The sequence below is a fragment of the Dendropsophus ebraccatus genome, chromosome 1 (assembly GCF_027789765.1).
Source record: "Dendropsophus ebraccatus isolate aDenEbr1 chromosome 1, aDenEbr1.pat, whole genome shotgun sequence".
NCBI lineage: Eukaryota > Metazoa > Chordata > Amphibia > Anura > Hylidae > Dendropsophus > Dendropsophus ebraccatus.
In genome coordinates, this window is record NC_091454.1 from 78,900,166 (window position 1) to 78,920,705 (window position 20,540).

Here is a 20,540-nt window from a genome sequence, read left to right on the forward strand (position 1 = left end):
AAAATGTCTTGAAGTCGTAGAGGCTTGGCTAGCAATCAGTGATCTTCCGCTCAGAAGTACAGTACCCCAAAGTAGTCTCTGAGAGTCCTTTTTTTAATAGGGCAGAAGAGGAAACACTTTTATGCCCTCTTGTGGCAAGACCCAGAATCCAATCAGACCACACCTGTAATCATTTACATTGACACTTAGTATGAAAATGATTCATGGGATAACACCCTTTAATAATAATCCTTCCTATGTATTGCAAGTGCCCAGCAATGCCTTTTGCCCACATCTGAATTGCTTTAACAAAATTCATCACACTCCTCAGTACCCAAGTTTGTGGTTGGCTGCCAGGTCTATTCAGCATTAATGATAAGGAAACACTGGGTGGTGCATTGGAGGGACTATAGAAGGTCTACATAGTACAGGATGCAGACATGTGCCATTTCCTTTGCAGTAGCTTGTATTCTTGGCTTGACATAAGAAATTTGCATGTTCCTGTATGAACTCACCCTGTATGCACCACACAGCTATTGAATTACTGTGGCCTTCACCAATGCCCATAAATGTAATGTATTATCCTAATGGATTCTAGTTTCCTAAGAGTATAGTCAAATATAGCCAATTTATTGTTGAAAGTTCTGTGGAATACATCTGAATGCGGTCTGTAGAAATCCAAGCACATGCTGTAAAAAAAAACAACTATTCACATGTATCGAACATTTACAACAAATCTGTCGTGTTAATACATTTCCATGTGATTTTTATCACCATGTGTTCATTAGACTGTGAAAACCCCATTTACATATATTGTTGTGTTTGCTGCAAATCTGTACCAAAACTCCATGGTAATGCTACCATATCTAAAAATGGCCTAAAAGTTCCATATAATTTTCGGAGTACCTGCACACTATTCTACAAGGAAATCATGTTGGAACCAATGTATGACGTTGTTATGATGTGGTTGCACCTCAAGAGTGCTGTTATATTGACTGTCTGTTCCGGATTACAAATTATAAAGTTTACAGTGCACACACTAACCACACTAATGGTTAAGGTGGATCACATTTATTCAAAGATGGCAGCCAGTTTACATTTCCTGGGGGGCGTGTTCTTCTACTAAGGCATGTGTCAGTACTTCATTGGCTGAGGTACGAAAAGATTTACTGCCCTATCACTATTGTTTGCTTTAAAAATTGTAAACATGCCTACGTGTTTAGGTCAGCACTATGTTGTAATGGCTTCACTAAATATACAAAATATGACATCCTTAATAGTTAATACATACTGTGGTGCTTAATTCCCCCCCCACACACACACACACACACATTATTTTGGCACACACTTACAGTGGATCCATACTGTGTGGCGGACAGATTTTGCAAGTCAGGACTGGGCATAGTCATCATGGAGGTCTGGGCAAGGTGTAGAAGAAAATAAAGTAAACAATCCAGAAGAAGACATCTGTGAGTACCTGGATGTAACTGCACTGTAATCACTTAAATGCTGGGCTTTATTTACAGCCTCTGCTGTCCTAGGCATTGCACCTGAAGAAATCCCCTTTTCACTCTACAGTTATTGTCATGATTTACTAGTTTATGAACAATCAGGCTATGCTCACACAACGCATATTTTCGTAAAAGTACGTCCGTCATTGCAATCGGCAACAACGGCCGTACTTTGTACGAATATATACTTTGCCTTGTCTTCTATGGCATCCCGGTCGGAGCGCATACTATGTGGGCTCTTTAACAGTGCCGTAGAAAATTGACATGTCAGTTCAGTGTCATTATTCAGTGAATAGCGGCTGCAGAAAACCCTGTCAGTGCACACTGTGGAGCGAGCGGCTCTGGCTGCTCGCTCCATAGTGTGCAGTGGGGAGTTCTGATGCGGGCACGCTGATGCGCCTGCATTAGAACTCTGCGGGCCTAAAGATCATGTGGCCGATACTGCAGTACAGGCTTGGATGATCTTTTCAGTGACCCAGCCGGGTCATGGAACGGCCGGTCTCTTACGTTGTGTGAACATAGCCACATACTGATAATTGGTCAGTCTAATGCTGCGTTTACACGGAACAATTATCTTGCGAATTTGCACGATAACGATCAAATTCGAACGATAATTGTTCTGTGTAAACGCAGCGAACGATCAAACGACGAACGAGAAATCATTCATTTTGATCTTACAACATGTTCTAAAATCGTCGTTCGTAAAAAATTCGCAGATCGTTCAGTGTAAACAGTCGTTGCGAAAGTCCGGCTGCCCGCAGCCCGGCCCCCCGCTCATCTGCAGCCCGGCCCCCCGCTCATCCGCAGCCCCCTGCGCCGGCTCGATCGCCACCCCCGCCGCCCCGATCGCCACCCCCGCCGCTCCGATCTCCCCCTCGCCGCCGCCGCTCCGATCGCCATCTCCGCTGCCGCCGCTCCGATCGTCACCCCCGCCGCCGCTGCTCTGATCGCCACCCCCGCTCTGATCGCACCATCGTTGCCGCTCCGATCGCTCCCGCCGCGAGCATACCTTACCTGCTCGTCGTAGCGGGTGTTCGAAATTCCCGGCTCCCCTCATCAGTGCATTGGTTGGCTGAAGAGGGGACCTGGGAATTTCAAACAGCACCTCTTCAGCCAATCAGTGCTCCTCTTCAGCACTGATTGGCTGAAGAGGAAGCGTTTGAATTTCCCGACTCCTCTCGTCAGCCAATCAATGCACGGCAGCACTGATTGGCTGAAGAGGAGCTGTTTGAAATTCCCGGCTCTCCTCTTAAGCCAATCAGTGCTGCCGTGCATTGATTGGCTGAGGAGGGGATCCGGGAATTTCAAACGGATCCTCTTCAGCCAATCAGTGCTCCTCTTCAGCACTGATTGGCTGAAGAGGAGCTGTTTGAAATTCCCGGCTCTCCTCTTCAGCCAATCAATGCACTGAAGAGGGGAGCCGGGAATTTCGAAAACCTGCGGCGATCGCGGCGGCGGGGGTGGCGATCGCGGCGGCGGGGGTGGCGATCACGGCGCCGTGGGTGGCGATCGAGCCGGCGCAGGGGGCTGCGGGTGACCGTGGGGCTGGGCTGCGGATGAGCTGGGGGCCGGGCTGCGGGAGGGCCGCAAAGCGATTTTTCCGTACGATATATCGTACCGTCTAAACGCTGATCGTTATGAAAAAAAATCGTTACTCCGACATCGTTAATCGAACGATCGGGCAAATTATCGTTCTGTGTAAACGCAGCATTAGGCCACGTTCTCTTGCGTCACTACATGCAGTCAAAACCAAACTCGCTTGCAGTAACCAATAGCTATATAGTCACAACTATTGGAGAAAAATTGGGAGCTTGGTTTTCGGCAAGGTTTTTAACCGCTTAAAATATAAACCAATATGCGCATTGAATCAATGATTACAATAGTTTGCATATTTTCTGAACCCACCACAGGATTGGTAGGCAGCTTTAACATCTCCATATCAGAGCTGAACAACACCACCATACTGTGACTGGATAGCAACCTTATACTAAACCTGAATAATTCCCTGCCATATCAGACCAGAAGTACATCTCTACCTCTACCTCTTCGCACAAGTGGTAAAAAATATGTTGCACCATGTAAGCTATAGAAAACAGTAGAAAAGTGAAGAAATCAGGCGATACCTTTTAGAGGCTAACTCAGTATATTTGATTGTAAGCTTCCAGGAGTCTAGCTCCCATCATCAGACATGATGTTATACAAAACTGAAAAATTCACAGACTTAAAGGGGTAGTGCGGCGGTAAAGAATTATTCACAGAATAACACACATTACAAAGTTATACAACTTTGTAATGTATGTTATGTCTATGAATGGCCCCCTTCGCCCTTCGACGAGTCGTCACGTGACAGGTATGTATAGCGCACCACACTTCCGGGTACACGGGTGGGGGTGGTGGGACACGGGAAGGGGGCCATTCACAGACATAACATACATTACAAAGTTGTATAACTTTGTAATGTGTGTTATTCTGTGAATAATTCTTTACCGCCGCACTACCCCTTTAAGGCCTTATTACACAAAGCGATTATTGGCCGTATTTGGCTGATTATTGTCCGTTATGGCCAATAATTGCTTCATGTAGTAAAAGGCAACAATCATGTACGATGTCGGCTGATCGTTGTCGTTCAATGTCTCTTAGCATGTTGAAAGACTAATGATCTGCATAGCAACAATCTGGCAGCGTCACTCTGTGCAATAGGAGCGTCGACAGCAGACCACCGCTATCTCCTATGGCCTCCCCAGATGATCTAAAAATTTTGTCGCAGGTTTGCTGGTTGCCGGAAAGAAAGAAGAGGGGGGACTGGGATTATTTCTTTAAGTCTGTTATCCTTGTGTAGCACAGACGGGAGTTTCCTAGTTATCTTTTGTAGGATCTCCAGCATTGGATTGTAGGTGACAACTAGGGGCACTCAGGTTTCATCATGTTAGTAGAGTGTCCCTGCTGATGGCTGCTGCTATGCTGATTTGTTTATCTATCATGTTTGGTTTGTAGTCCAGTTAAAGGAATTTAGTCCTTAAAGGGGTTGTCCAGAGAAAATGTTTTCTATTTATATCAACTGGTGTCAGAAATGTATATAGATCTGTAATTTACTTCTATTTAAAAATCTCCCTATACTTATTAGCTGTTGTATGTCCTGCAGGAAATGTTGTTTTATTTATAGCCTGACACAGTGCTCTCTGCTGACCTCTCTGGCCGAGACAGGAACTGTCCAGAGCAGGAGAGGTTTTCTATGGGGATTCATAGAAAACCGAGACAGAGTTCCTGTCACGGCCAGAGAGGTCAGCAGAGAGCACTGTGTCAGTCTGAAAATAAAACAATATTTTCTGCATGACATACAGCAACTAATTAGTATGGGAAGACTTTTTTTTTTTTCCCAAACAAATTTTTTATTGTGGTCAGGAAAAAATAAGGAACATCTTTCAGAAAAATAATAATTACAATTAGGACGCGCAAGTCCTAGCACCAAGTACATAGTTGATACGATGTCCCTTGCATTGATCAAGATCACTTGTTTTATATAGTTTTGTGTCGATGTAAACTAAGCCAATAGAATAGGGCAAACATCAAAAACAACAGCAACAAAAAGATAATAGAAATAAAGAAAAATGACAGAGATCGTAAATATCACATAATCCTACAAACAAACAAACAAACAAACAAAGGGGGGACATACATTTTGTAGTAGGCAACAGTTGATTAGCAGTCAAAAACTTAATCAAGAACTAGAATAGAATTAGAACTGAGGAACCTTGTGTTGTCAGAATTGGTCAGCAAGTGGTGCATTAATGAATTAAAAAGAGAATAAGGGAATTTAAGTGAGTGCCAGAGACCTTAAAGTTTGGAAAGCCTCAATAGAAGAGTGTCAAGTCCACAATGAACAAATACAACGTCTCAAGGAGTTGGGGAGTCAGATAAGTAATTTCTGTAAAATTTATGCCATGGCTCCCACAAATTTAGGTACTTGTCATAAGTTCCTGTTTCCCAGCTGCACAACTCCTCAAAGCGAGCAATTTGCTGGACTTTTTCAACCCATTCACATAATGTGGGTGGTGATTCATCCCTCCAATGAATTGGGATGAGCAGTTTTGCCGCCGATAACAGGATAGTAGGTAAATTATTTTTGGTTGGAGTAAACAATGGGGAGGGGATCCATAACAAGATAAGAGTTGGATCTAGTGGGAGTTTGCTACCACAGATGATTAGAATATGATTAACGATTTCCGACCAAAAGCATTGGAGCTTCGAGCATGATAACCAGATATGGGAAATAGTCCCAGGAGAAGATCTACATCTCCAGCACAAGTCATCTTTAAGAATGTTCATTTTCTTTAACAGATAAGGGGTTCTGTACCACCTGGTTAGTAATTTGAAGGAGTTCTCTTGAATTTTGACACATCGAGAAAAACCATGTGAGTTTTTGTAAATTTGTGCAATTGTGGATTGGGGGAATGTCATATTCAATTCTTTCTCCCACGATAAAATGAAAGAAGGCTTGGAATCTGCTTCCCTCAACAACAAACCTTTGTAAATTTTGGAAATTAATCCTCTAGGGAGGTGATCCATATTAAGGTAGCATTCTAACCAAGAAGCCTCTCTATAATTTGGGAACATAGTCAGAAAGTCATGGCAAACTTTATTGAATGTAACGGATTGTGACGATTGTGTACCCCCGCAGGGAGGGTGGCCTAGTAAACCTTCGAGGGAAGGGATTGTTTTATTTGGCCTTATGTGTGGATAGGAAGTAAGATGCATTAAATTAGGCCACGGTAAGGCTAGGTGAGTAGTAGAATTGTTCAAAAAGGCTGGCATGAGCCCTATAGGCATATGCGGGGGGGGGATCTTTAGTTGCAAGAGTTTTGTAAAAGTGGTTTTGCCAAATATTAAGCGTACCTTGTAGTAGTGGCCCTACCCAATCATTTGAATACTTACATTTAGTCCATAAGCAAAGGTGGTTATCCTTACCTAGGATATGCTTTTCCAGCTTAATATATAATGGGGAGGACTTGACTGTAGTTAGAGCTAGCCACCTAGATAAATGGATTGCTACGTAATAATTTTTTAAATCTGGTAGGCCACAACCGCCAAAGTATTTTGGTATCTTCATGTAAGAGAACGCTACTCTTGGTTTAGAGCCTTGCCAGATAAATTTGGAGCAAATAGATCTCCATTTTGAGAAAAAACTAGCAGGGATCTTAATTGGCAAAGATTGTAAGAAGTACAAGGCTTGTGGTAAAATATACGTTTTGACTATATTTTTTCTCCCCAGCCAGGAAACATAAGGAATTTTAAAGGAATCAAGCTGCTTTGAAATTTTGGGTAATAGGGGTTTAAAATTTAGTTCATAAAGTTTACTCAAATCTCTAGGAATTTGGGTCCCTAAATATTTAATCGCCGTATTTGGCCAAGAGAAAGGGGCTAATTTTTTAAGGTGGACAATTTGTGCATTGGGAACCGAAATATTAAGTGCTTCCGATTTTCCATAGTTTATGGGAAGACTTGAGATATTTTAATAATATATGATATCAGTTGATTTGAAAGAAAAAGATTTTCGCTGGACAACCCCTTTAAATTCAGGAGGTGCTGATCCAGGTCTTCTTTTTCTGAGCAGATACGATTGTACTGAATAGCCTGGCTGTGTATAATAGATTCTTTTGTATGTTTGGGGTGTAAGCTGTCGCTTCTCAGGTAAGCAGTTCGGTCTGTCGTATTGTGGTATATTGAAGTAAGTATCCAGTGGTCTTTAATGCATATAGTGCTGTCCACAAATGAATTTCACTATGGGAATAGCTCAGTTTGAGGTTGACACTGGGGTGAAAATTGTGGAAGTCATCATGAAATTAAGTAGAGCCTACTTACCTGCAGTTCAAATTACCAGGATATCATCAATGTAGCGATGTAACGTAAGCCAACCTGGCAAATCCACATCAGCACATACATACGTCAGCCATCTGAAAAACTACGGAACAACATAATAACAATCTCATATAACAACAAAAGAATAAAAGAGACGACGATACAAACCCTAAAAGATCCCCAGTGGCCACACATTTCTCCAGACAGGACCAAACACTTGAAGACCTACAGGGGATCTTAATGGGACATTTCAAGACACAAAGAGAAAGAAAGGAATGGGAACATAAACTAATGCTAAAATGTAAGACTTTGCAACATGGTCTCACAAGCTTTAGCTTATTGACCTGTTGTAAACTGCAGATCCTTCTCTTGCATTTTATTTTTAATGTTTCTAAAATCCTTTAATGGCCTCTGTCTATTGTACATTTGAGGCTGGGTTCACACTACGTATATTTCAGTCAGTATTGTGGTCCTCATATTGCAACCAAAACCAGGAGTGGAATAAAAACACAGAAAGGCTCTGTTCACACAATGTTGAAATTGAGTGGATGGCCGCCATTTAATGGCATATATTTGCTGTTATTTTAGAACAACGGCTGTTGTATTGAAATAATGGCAGTTATTTACTGTTATGACTGAAATATATGTAGTGTAAACCCAGCCTGAGTCTGTGAATTTGTCTGACGAAGGGAGCTAGACTCCTGAAAGCTTACAATCACATATACTCAGTTAGCCTCTAAAAGGTATGGCCTGATTTCTTCCCTGTTGTAGAGGAGATCAGTTGTCAGGCAGCAGCAGCCCTCAGCATTGTGCTGGATCCTCGGCGTGTGCCCTGCCTGCTGACCCTGCTCCCTGCTCCATACAGCTTCGCCTGGAATGTGAGGGAGAGAGGAGGAGGCCGGGGCTGCTCCACCCACATGGGCTTTCCCTCACACAAGAGGAGAGAACAGGGGATGAAAAGGGCCTCTCAGTGCAGCCTGTGAGCATCACATAGACGACAGGACGGAGCCCGGAGCAACATGGCATCAGGAGAGGTGAATCAGCATCCTGGCAGCGGGCAGTGCGCACCTCAGCACAGCAGCTCCCTGCCCCTGCACTCTGGACACTGCACTGACTGAATGGGGAGAGGTGCCCAGCCATCTGCGAGCATTGCTTCTGAACCATTGTAGCACAGTCAGGGCATCTGTGCTGATCATGCTGTGATCTGAGCAGGCTGCACTCATCCTACACTGGGGCGCACACTATGGGGGGCTGCTGACAAGCCGGGCTATAGTTTACCTTACATGTGCCAAATGCGCAGCTGCAGTAGCCACACACTGTGAGCAGTCAATAGAGAATCCCCGGAGACATGGATGGAGATGCTGAGGTGGACAGGCTGGAGCCCAGCTTTGAGGATGATGACCAGGGCAAGGAGCAGATGGGGCCAGACAAGGGGACTGTGGGCATGGTTGAGCAGATGAACCTGTCCTCCCCATCCCATCCACCTTCAGAGGAGGAGGGGGCCCCAGAGATGCTGCTTAGGCAACAAGGGGTTAAGAGGCATCATCACAAGCATAACCTGAAGCACAGGTACGAGCTCCTGGAGACCCTGGGCAAAGGGACCTATGGCAAGGTCAAGAGGGCCATCGAGAGATTTTCCGGCAGAGTGGTAAGTATATCCCACCACTTACTTATGGCTATCTGTACCAATGTTCCCTAACCTGCGCCTCTCCAGCTGTTGCAAAAATACAATTCCCAACTTGCATAATGGGAGTTGTAGTTCTGAAAAAGCTAGAGACACACAGGTTGGGGAACACTGATGTATATGGAAAACCTAGCCGATCAGTAATATATTGCACATTCATCTGAGTGTAGCCAAAACAAGAAACAATATTCCAACACTCTTCCAAGTGGAACTGCTGTTCAGGACCTTAGGAAAGCTGAGTTAGGACCCACAGTGGAAGCTGCAATGGCCCCATATTGCTTCTTACCTAACTTTCTAAGAACCTCACATAACTTGGAAATGACTGAATTGGCTCTGCAACATCTTGGAAAAAGAGATAAGGATTTCTCATTGGATTCTTTCACTTTTATGGGCAATTCCCATTAAATTGTTTCTTTGTTTTCCCCAGCTCTGCTTGAATACATTTTAGTTACTGTATAGAAGAGGTTTGGGACCTGTCTAGCCACATTACTCTGGGCCGTATCCTTGTGTTTTAGTATAGATTCGCTTGTGTGATTCTGTTTGCTGTCAGTGAATGGGAACACTTCTTTACAATATATATAGAAAGGTCACACAAGTCCTGATGGTTTAGGAAACCTGTTTAGTCTGTAGTCTAGGCTGTTTCATTTAGAAGACATATTGCTAGTTTGGAAACATTTGTAGCAAGCTTTTAGCTTTAGAAGACTACTATTGTTTCTGCCTCTGGGCACTGTTCACTGTAAGCAAGCAGATGTGTTGACCCTGAGCACAATGAATAAGGTGTCACATGTAGGTCAGATTCTGTCTCTTCAGGATACACTTCTGTTTGCTGTCTAGCATTTTTCTAGCACATGAAGCGCTCTGGGAGGTCTCATAGCAATTTATCTAACCTTTGGACCCAAATAGGTTTCAGGCAGAGCTGTGTGCAGTAGTGTTGCTGCAGCGCTCAGCCAGGCAGCTTGTATGCCAGCCATTCTGTGGATGTGAACCAGGGACAAGCCAGAGGGTGTCAGGTGAAAGTATCTTGTCCAAGAGAGATATTTGCAGTGACGTCCGGCATTTAGCTGCCTGCGTGCCTGAAGGGATGACTGGAGCACGGGAGCATGTTAAGTGTATTTTCAGATAATCTTCCAAATATGTTGCCTGTGATGCAGCCAAACATCCCTGCATGCCCGATACGACTTATTAAATATTAGCGATATATCACTCACTCCATTGTAAGAAATACGCCTATCACAAGTAGCTAGGTTCCTTTCCAGTGACAGATATATAATAACATACTGTATTTTACAAATAATTATACAAAAGGGCCAGTTTTCAGATGGAAGTGGCAGTGATCACTGAAAGTCCGGCTTCTCACACCCCCTGCAAACAGCTGACTATCCAGGGAAGATGCAATTGGCCATGCCATGCATTCAGGTGAATGGCAGACCATGTCGCATGGATGGAGTCTTTTTACTTATAGAAGGGGCTCTGTGTTCATACCCATATGCTTTACAAGGGTATATGGGTCTGTGTTTAAAAAAAAAAAAAAAAAAAAAAGGGGGAAGAAATAATAGATATTTTTCAGATTTTTCAAACTGCTAAATGTTTTCATTTTTTCAATAAATACTGGATACACAGGATAGGGGATAGGATAGGGGACAAGTAAGACATTGGGGGGGGGGGGGGTCTGACCCCTGTTACCCCTGGCCTTCTCCAGATTAGCCCCCAACTACTTTGTTTGGAATAGACCTGCGTCTCTATTCATTCTCTGTGGAGCTGCCGGTAAGAGCCAAGTGCTGTTCTTGCAACTCTCTGGTGGCTCCATTGAGAATATAGGTCACGTGCCAATACAAGGCTTTATTCAAAGCAAAGGAGCCGGGGGTCGATCTAGATACTGGCAGTGGGCATGATAGTTGAACACCCCCCCCCCCCCTTGACTGTTAGTCAAAGAGACACATGGTACCTTTCATATATCTGTCTGTGATTCCAGAATGTAGAAAAATGATTTTATTCCCCAGTGAATAGTGTCTAAGAGGCTTTCCTGAGCTCCTGATTTGCTGTAAGCTGAGAGCATGGGAAAGCCTCTCTGACACTGCACTGGAGAATAAAAGCATTTTTCTACATTCTGGAATAGTACACTGGGCGTTAAGGATGAAGGTAAGTTTCTTACCCATCTAGTCTAGTAGGCGTTCCGGAGCTCCTAAGTAGTCATGGCTGGTGGAAAATCTTGCTGGCAATCATGCCTCCCTTGGAGCATCAGCTCATAGGAGCTGGCATTGTCACAGAGGCACCGTCTCTGAGCGCTAACCCAGAAAGTCATGATTACCGGAAAGATCGCCAGTCAGGACCACCTAGGAGCTCTGGAACTCCCACATGACTAGATGGGTGAGTTTTACAAAGTAATTTTTCAGGACACAGTGCACGCTCCCAGGAACAGTGCTAAGGGTATATAACAAAGTATTTAGACTTGGGAAGAAAGAAAGTATTTAGAGCTTTCTTGTAAGTAAGGGATTGTTCATGTTATGTGCTTGCTGTAAACACTTACATGTACTTCCGATTGTCCCCATCCTTATAACACAGGATGAGACATTGGATGGATAGCACTGATGGACCTCTGACAGCTGGGGTCCTCAAGAGAGTCTTGAACAAATTTTAGTCTACACTTGGCTGAAACTGAGCATCAGGACATTGCCAGACCTCCCAGCTCTGACCTACACCATTAAAATCTTAGGATCACCTTCTGTGGGAAAATGCTTTTGTGTTTTACATTATATTCTGAAAACCACAAAGATAAGTGGAACAGTAGTGGAAGGATGCTGAGCATACACCATTTCAGTCCAAGTAGGTCAGTCCGAAAATCACGGCTCTGGTCTACAAGGGACGTGCGCTGAACTTTGATCAGAGGCTGAATGACATTTATGATTGGCTTCTCTTCTAATATTCTAATCAGACAGTCTCACACTATTAGGCAATACAATACCTCCGTAACGTTGCTATAACAACAGGCCAGCTCCGTCATTTGCTTCTGTATCATGTTCTTGCTGTGCAGACCCCATTGACTTACTGACTAAAGCTATTTGATGGCTATACTTCAGTTACAAAAAATGGTCATAAATCTATGCAATATCATGCAATGTGAATATAATAATAGTTAAGGATGTCTATTAAAGGCATAGTAATGGGGAAGCACACTTAGGCCCAAATACTACTGAGATCCATAGCATTTACTGCAGTATGAAGTAATAGCAGGCTTTCTGCCCAACTATGTAATCATAAATGGAGTGACTTCATTGTGAACACTTCACTCTACAAATATATATATATATATATATATATATATATATATATATATATATATATACCCTATGCAACATAACCTCAAGATATAGGGCAACTCTCCGATGACAATGAAGCATACTAGCTCTCCAACAGCTCAGAGTGTCTATTTTTTTAGCAATGTTTTGGCAACTACAAAGATGTCTCCTTCATTTAGTACTTTGTCTATCTTAAGTGGGACCAGGGCTATATCTACCACTTGGCAACCGTGGTACGTTACCTAGGGCAGCAACTTGCAGGGGGGACAGCAAGTTCCCATTCAAACTTGCCAGTAAATCTGCTATCTTTTCTAGGAGGAGGGGTTATGGTGGTATTGGTCAGGTCTGGTGTCATGGTGTTAAATGTGACACCTGGAGCTAAAACCTACCATGAAAAACCATGAAAAACGTGATTCAGATAATGTTTCTAGATGTGGAGAGGTTTAGTGCCTTGGGCAGCAGCAGCAGGTAATACGGCCCTGAGTGGGACCCTAAGAACATGAGGGTAAAGGGAGTAACTGCACCTTTTAAAGCTACCCCAAATGCCTTATGTATACAAGATATTTACCAGATATTAAAGCGAATGTCTGATACATCACTATAGGTATTATATCTTAATCGATCGGCGTGAGCGCATGGATAACGGCATGGTCCTTTTTTTTAACTGCCGCCCGGTTCCCATTTGTGGCGCCGTTCTTTATGGGATCACCGCCCCCAGAGCACTGTTGTCAGGCCCACCATCCCCTGATGTGACGAAACCCCCTCTAGTTTGTGATGTGGCTTCATTGACTCTACTGTTGCCGCATCATAGAGGGGAGATCGTCATACCAGGGGCCAGTGGGCCTGCCCCTAGTGCTCCGGGGTCATCTGGGCCGTCCGCTCCATAGATAGCGGGTGGTTCTGATGACATTGTGGGGGCGGGACGAAGATTATGCCGAGTAACAGCACAGGACTGGCGAGGAGGAAGGTAAGACATATACCTTCCTCCTCAGTGTCCCGGGCACTATAGGGGGGCTATCAGAAGTTAGATTTGTCTAACATGCTGATAGTTCCCCTTTAATGTTTTATAACTTACTTGCATCTTATAAAATATAATTAATATACACCGTATTATCTATCTCTTTCACAAGCCGTGGAAAACATGTCTAAAATAGCACATGCAGCACATACTAGCAATGTTAGCAGAATAGCAGTACCAGTTATCACCCCTGACATGTCTGCTTTAGTAAGTAACTGTGTTTCCTTTGAAATAACAATTATGGGACATCTTTTCATAGTTTTGCATCTATTATTTCCCTTAGAAGCTTACAAATAAATGGACGACTGGATGTTGATAGCTCCTTTTTAAAGTGTCCCTATTATTTGCCAAAACTTTTAATATGCCTCAGACATGTAAAAAATTTGGATCGGTAAGACCCCCACTGTTCACTAGAATAAGCTGGGAAAAGGTCGTGGATGAGTGCTTCTCTCCCCACTGTAAACTTCAAAGTTCATCTTGCTGCTGGATACAGGCTCCAACTTAAAATGAACCCTGTCTTCTTCAGCGAGACAGCCAGGGAGTGAAGTCCTGAGCCTGGCACTTTTCCACGCAAACCTCTTAGGGTCTTAACATCCAGACCCCCACCAGTCACAACTTTGGGACATGCAAACTATTTTAGAAAATGACAGCAGCACCTTGACAGCAGCAGCCTGGTTGCTTGATTTATTTTTTCAGTTTGACATCTGATTTGTAAATAGGCCATGTCACTGAGTAGCTTCGTAGAGTTGCTGATTTGCTATGTAAATGACCAATTAGAACTGACCCTGATCCATTGCCTCCTGTAAGAACATTAGATTGACACTCATTTCTCTATGGTTTAAAGTTGGTCAGTTAGCAAATTAGAACAATAGAGTTTCACTTATTCTAATACATGTAATGGGTAAGGCAAAATTTCACATAAAGGATGTGTGTTTTTTCCCCAACTAAACAACTAACTAAATAAATAAAATGTAAGTTACACAGATCTACAGTAATGCTTCTGCCATATAACATACTGTAGCATATAAGATGGGCAGTAGCTTTCCATATTATATACATTCCATGATGTCATTAGGTAGGTATGTGGCCTAAGCTATTGTATAGGTGAACTACAAGTGATTTAATATATAAGCATTCCCATTCCAAGTATTGTAATACATTTTCTTATTCACTGGCATTAAATACTTGTAACACTTAGAACACATTTTGTGCGATGAAAGGTTGGGGCCCATTTCCAGCAGACTTGTCTGTGACTTTTTTCATAGACGGATTTTTTTTTCTTTTATTCTTAAGCTTACTCTAGCCAGAGGTGACATAAAACAGATGCATACTGCCAGTGATACAGTTAGATCCAGAGTCCAGAGTTAGTGACTGAGCAGTAATATAGCAGTTTCCAATGTTGGCCTTTATTTTCCATCTTCTGGCAGAAGGAGTTTACAGGATTTCCTTACATTCTCTTCACAATACTACACATATTACTAATGTAGCTCCCAATCACACTCAAAAAATATAATTTCTGTGTAACTCCTTAATGACAGAGCATAGCACATGGTGCTACACTCTTTACATACCTCCCATTAATCTATATGGGTTTTACAACCAAAACCATCAATGTTTGGAAGACCCATTCATTCCGAAGACATTCATTCTCATAATTGATGATGGTCCAATCAGTTCACCAATAGCTTGTTTTCTTACATCCTATCCTGTGGATTGGGCATTACTTCTCATGTTGAGCATACCCCAAGTGATACATACATTATTACATTGAAAGGTGACACTTGTAGATAGAGGATACAATAGCAGCTTAGCCTCCCCTCCCTATAGAATGAACTCTGCACAAGTCATAGAGGTCACAGAGCATGCCCACAATTATGCCCCATATAAAAAATAGGGTCTGGAGTGCATTGTGCCTATGTTAGAGATAAGCAAAATTGGCAAGGGGTCTGGTTCAGCTAAACCCCAACACTCTGCATTTGACTCCCTGTCAAATACAGCCCTAGGAAGTTGTGGAATACTAGCCACATGTTAGTCTATGTTCATGGGGCTGGCTGTGAAGCATATCACTAAATGCCATTGAAAGACTGTTCAGACAAGATGGGATCCCAAAAAATAATGTACTAAAATTAAATAAAAAATTACAGTGGATAAGAAAAAAGAACATGGTTCAATATCTGGCTCTAATCAGTAAAAAAAAAATCTGGCCAACACACTTAAATTTCAGTCTATTACAGATTCCAAGAAATAGTAGGAGGCCTTTAAATAATGTAAAAGTGACCTGTGAATTATTCATGTGTTCCCATTACAGTCACCAAAACAAGAACTCGGTTCCTGTTCTTCAGATGAGTACATTATCATGTCTACATCCATTTATTTATTCCTCCTCTTTTTCATTTTTGACCCCTATTTATTCCATAGTTTACACACTTCATAATAATTAATACTGGAAAATTTCACTCATAAATATAACCGCTTACTGATCAGGAGCAGCTGTAGATTTCTGCACCCACCACACGGCTGATGCAGGTCAGGCCGGTTTCACTAAGAGTACGCTGTTCTTCATAAATGGTCCTCATAGTATACAGTATACAGTTTTTTCCACTGATAGTGATAGGGTCTCTTGAATCATGATGTTTGTGACAAGGTGGTTCCGATTCCAAGTTATGAAGGTCTCTGCTACTTTACAGAATATCGGCAGCCTTTTTAAAGTATTGCTGTCATTTATGTGAACTTTTGACATGTTGTTGAGACATGATAACAGTAAAGTTCCATTATAAGTCTATGGGCAGCCGGATGGGCAATGAAGCACGCAGCCACAGGTTTCCCGGGGTTATAACTCACCATCACAGCCGGTCTCAGAAGTGAGACCTGGTGTGATCCTAACTTTTGACTAAACAACATGTCTAAACAACATGACATAAAGCAATATAAATGACAGTAGCACTTTAAGGTAGAATTTGCCTTTAAAAACATAGTCTGATTCTTTTAGCAAAACAATATAAACAATAAGGGATGCAGAATTCCAGATGGATCTTGAAATAAAAGATTTAGCCAATAATTCTGTAATAGCTCTGTTTAGGATTAAGCCATTACAGTAACGCCTAGATCCTGTGGGATTAGCTAACAGTATCATTATTCAGTCTTTTTTGTCCAGTTGCTTAGTTTGAATGTATGTATTTTATATCTGTAGTTATAACATAAAAACAATAGAGCAAATTTACAAAAGCTGTGTTAGACAGGTGTCATGCACAGATATTTGTGCTATTGTTTTTAATTTAGTTTATTTTTTTAACAGTTACCATGGTTAAAGGGAACCTGTCACACCTCGTGCCGGGGTGACAGGCTCCCGACTCCCGCTACAGCCCCCTATACTCACCTGATCCCGCCGGGTCCCGCCTCTGGATGCGGTCGGGTCACAGAGATCTCAGCCGCTGCAGCCCGGCACGCGCGCTGAGAGATGAGTCCAACACTCATAGAGAATGACGGAGAGATGGACTCTCCTGTCATTCTCTATGAGTGTTGGACTCATCTCTCAGCGCACGCGCCGGGCTGCAGTGGCTGGGATCTCCGTGACCCGACCGGATTCAGAGGCGGGACCCGGCGGGATCAGGTGAGTATAGGGGGCTGTAGCAGGGGGTCAGGAGCCTGTCACCCCGGCACGGGGGGTGACAGGTTTCCTTTAACAGAAGCGGACAATAACATCAAGCACCTTCCTGCTTTTAAAGCAATCAGCCTGCTTTTATAAGGCCACAGCGGCGGTAACCGCCTGCGGCTGCCACTTGCTTTTCTTTGGTGCAGCCTGCAGTTGGAGTGACAGTTTTAAAGGGGTATTCCAGGGAAAATTCAATTTTCCCCTATCCACAGGAGTACAGGGCTATTCCGGCGTCCTTGTCTCTTTCCAACACTCCATAGGAATGAATTGAGCCGTGGGTCATGTCCCTGTCCATCATCCTTCTATCCATCCATTAGTCTCTCCATCCACTCTTTTGCAGCAACTACATGGTTCTCTTACTGTGAGGTGAGATGAAAATCATAGACTTAGCACGTAACATTATCCAAGCAATGCAATACCGTACATTGTTCATAATAAGACAAAGTATGCAGAGTACAATAGTGTTTTTGTTTCCTATCAAATTCTTTGGACAATGGGCTATGTAATGTATGCATAGTTCTAGGAAGTATTTGCTAAACATTCAATAAGTGCATCAAAATATGGTGCTTCCACAAACAAGTGGTCGGCATGTCCAAGCCATGTTTGTTCTGTACACATCACACTCCTATTTTAACGTCTGATACTATTTGTATGTTCAGAACAGAAAGTAACTGTGTCTTGGAAGGGTCTTCGTGCTGACCTGAAGTGATTTTAGTAGGGTGCTGATTTTCTTAGCAGATGTTAAGCTGACTTGTCAGGTGTTGTTTCATCAGTCGCAATAATTACTTTTTTTATTATATTTTTTAAAGAAATGTTATTGTTTTCCAACAATATCAGAAACTGCAAAGAGACGGGCCTTCCACATATATGTGCATAGAATGACAATGAAAAGAATGGTATAAGGCTATGTTCACATACAGTAAGAGACCGGCCGTTCCGCGACTCCAGCCAGGTCACGGAATGGCCGGTCTCTGGCCGGATCATCTCGACCGGTACTTAAGTACCGACCGGGTGATCTTTCCGGCCGCGGAGCTCTGATCAGGGCACATGAGGGCGCGCCCGCATCAGAGCTTCCCATAGCACACAGTGAAGCGAGCGGCCAGAGCCGCTCGCTTCACTGTGTGCACTGACAGGTCTTTCTGCGGCCGGAATTCACTGAATTCCGGCCGCAGAAAACTGACCTGTCAGTTTTCTTTCGGCGCCGCATGGGCTCCCGGCCGGAGCGCATACGATGTGTGTACGCTCCGGTCGGGATCCCATTCAACATAAGGCTATGTCACACACCGCAAAAGTACGGCCGTAGTTTTACGTAGTGTGAACATAGCCTAAGGGTATAAACAGAAGTATAATTACTTTGATTCATTGACATCGTTTGTAGAACCCTTGGGGCCGCATTACATGGGACGATTATTGTTTGAAAAATCGCCAGATCGTTCGGATTTAAACGATAATCGTTTTGTGTAATAGCAGACAACGATTAAACGACCAATAAGGAATCGTTGGTCGTTTGATAGAATTCTGACCTATTTTTAGAGTTTGATCGTTCGCACATCGTTTGGTGTAATTAGAAGTCATAGCTGAAATGTACGCAATAGTGACGACAAAACGACTGCAAGAACGATCATAAGTAACGATCATCGTTCCTTGTAATTGGGCAAACAATTTGGGGTCGTTTGCCTTAGCGGTCGTTTGAGATCGTTTATCGTTAGTTGTTACTTGGTGTAATAGTACCCTTACCTATTGTAGCCTGATTGTCACTGTAGAGGCACAGAGGTCTCTAATTGTATAATGAGGAATATGCGATGATGCAGGTGGACAGGGCCGGATTAAGGTTGGTGGAGGCCCTGGGCAACAATTTTGTTGCCCCCCCCCCCCATTTTCTTCCCCCACAATTAAACCATACAGCAATCTATATAGGTGGCTGATTACTGTAGGACTCCTGGCTGTATGGATCAGCATCCTCCTATGTTCTGCATATGATGGTCCCTAGAGGCTGCAGTCCAGAGGAAGATGCCAGGCCCTAGAGACAGGATGGGGGAGGGGTGAGCATTGCGGTGTGTTCCCACTTAATTCAATGCGAGAACACAGCACTTTCTGTGCGCTCTTGCCCACTGTGTTAGCCACCACAGCTAGCATATGCAGTTGTGAATCGCAGGCAGAACCTGGACTTGCAAGTCTAGGTCCCATCTTCAGTTCCCAACCATATAAACTACCTGAAGCAGTAAAGAGCACCCAGAAAGTACTTAAAGGATGTGTAGAATCTATAGCGGATATGGTACATGTGAATATACCCTAAGGATCATGGCATATATAGCTGCACACAGTCTACATGTTATATGCTGCACACAGGCTATTTATCATACACTGCACACAGGCTATATACCATACACTGCACACAGGCTATATATCATACACTGCACACAGGCTATATATCATACACTGCACACAGGCTATATATCATACACTGCACACAGGCTGTATACCATACACTGCACACAGGCTATATGTCATATGCTGCACAGAGGCTATATACCATACACTGCACACAGGCTATATACCATATGCTGCACACAGGCCATATACCATACACTGCACACAGGCTGTATATCATACACTGCAGACAGGCTACATGTCATATGCTGCACACAGGCTATATATACACCATATGCTGCACACAGGCTATATATACACACACCATGTGCTGCACAAAGGATACAAGTCATATGCTGCACACAGGCTGTATATCATAGGCTGCACACAGGCTATATATCATATGATGCACACAGGCTACATATATGCTAAACACAGGGTACATATCATATGCTGCACACAGGCTACATATCATATGCTGCACACAGGCTATATACCATGCACTGCACACAGGCTATATATCATAGGTGGCACACAGGCTATATACCATACACTGCACACAAGCTGTATATCATACACTGCACACAGGCTATATACCATACACTGCACACAGGCTATATATCATACACTGCACACAGGCTATATACCATACAATGCACACAGGCTATATATCATACACTGCACACAGGCTATATATCATACACTGCACACAGGCTGTATATCATACACTGCAAACAGGTTGTATATCATACTCTGCACACAGACTACATGTCATATGCTGCACATAGGCTGTATATCATACACTGCACACAGGCTATATATATCATACACTGCACACAGGCTACATGTCATATGCTGCACACAGGCTATATATCATACACTGCACACAAGCTATATATCATACACTGCACACAGGCTGTATACCATACACTGCACACAGGCTATATATCATATGCTGCACAGAGGCTATATACCATACACTGCAAACCGGCTATATACCATATGCTGCACACAGGCTTTATATCATACACTGCAGACAGGCTACATGTCATATGCTGCACACAGGCTATATATACACCATATGCTGCACACAGGCCATATACCATACACTGCACACAGGCTTTATATCATACACTGCAGACAGGCTACATGTCATATGCTGCACACAGGCTAT

The 20,540-nt window shown here is 43.2% G+C and overlaps 1 protein-coding gene and 1 long non-coding RNA gene across 2 annotated transcripts in view; one reads left to right on the forward strand and one right to left on the reverse strand.

The window, feature by feature from the left end:
- Positions 1-500: 500 nt before the first annotated feature.
- LOC138774649 (uncharacterized) lies at positions 501-7,433 on the reverse strand. The gene is made up of 3 exons (XR_011360354.1): positions 7,350-7,433; positions 1,332-1,397; positions 501-668 (listed from the first exon to the last, which is right to left on the reverse strand). It is a non-coding gene; the product is annotated as an uncharacterized lncRNA (long non-coding RNA).
- Positions 7,434-8,298: 865 nt separating this feature from the next.
- Positions 8,299-20,540, forward strand: part of NUAK1 (NUAK family kinase 1) — an 80,699-nt gene continuing 68,457 nt past the window's right edge. The window contains exon 1 of the mRNA XM_069973930.1: positions 8,299-8,994. Within this exon, the coding sequence (XP_069830031.1) occupies positions 8,695-8,994 (300 nt within the window). The 5' untranslated portion in view covers positions 8,299-8,694. The remainder of the gene's footprint in view (positions 8,995-20,540) is intronic.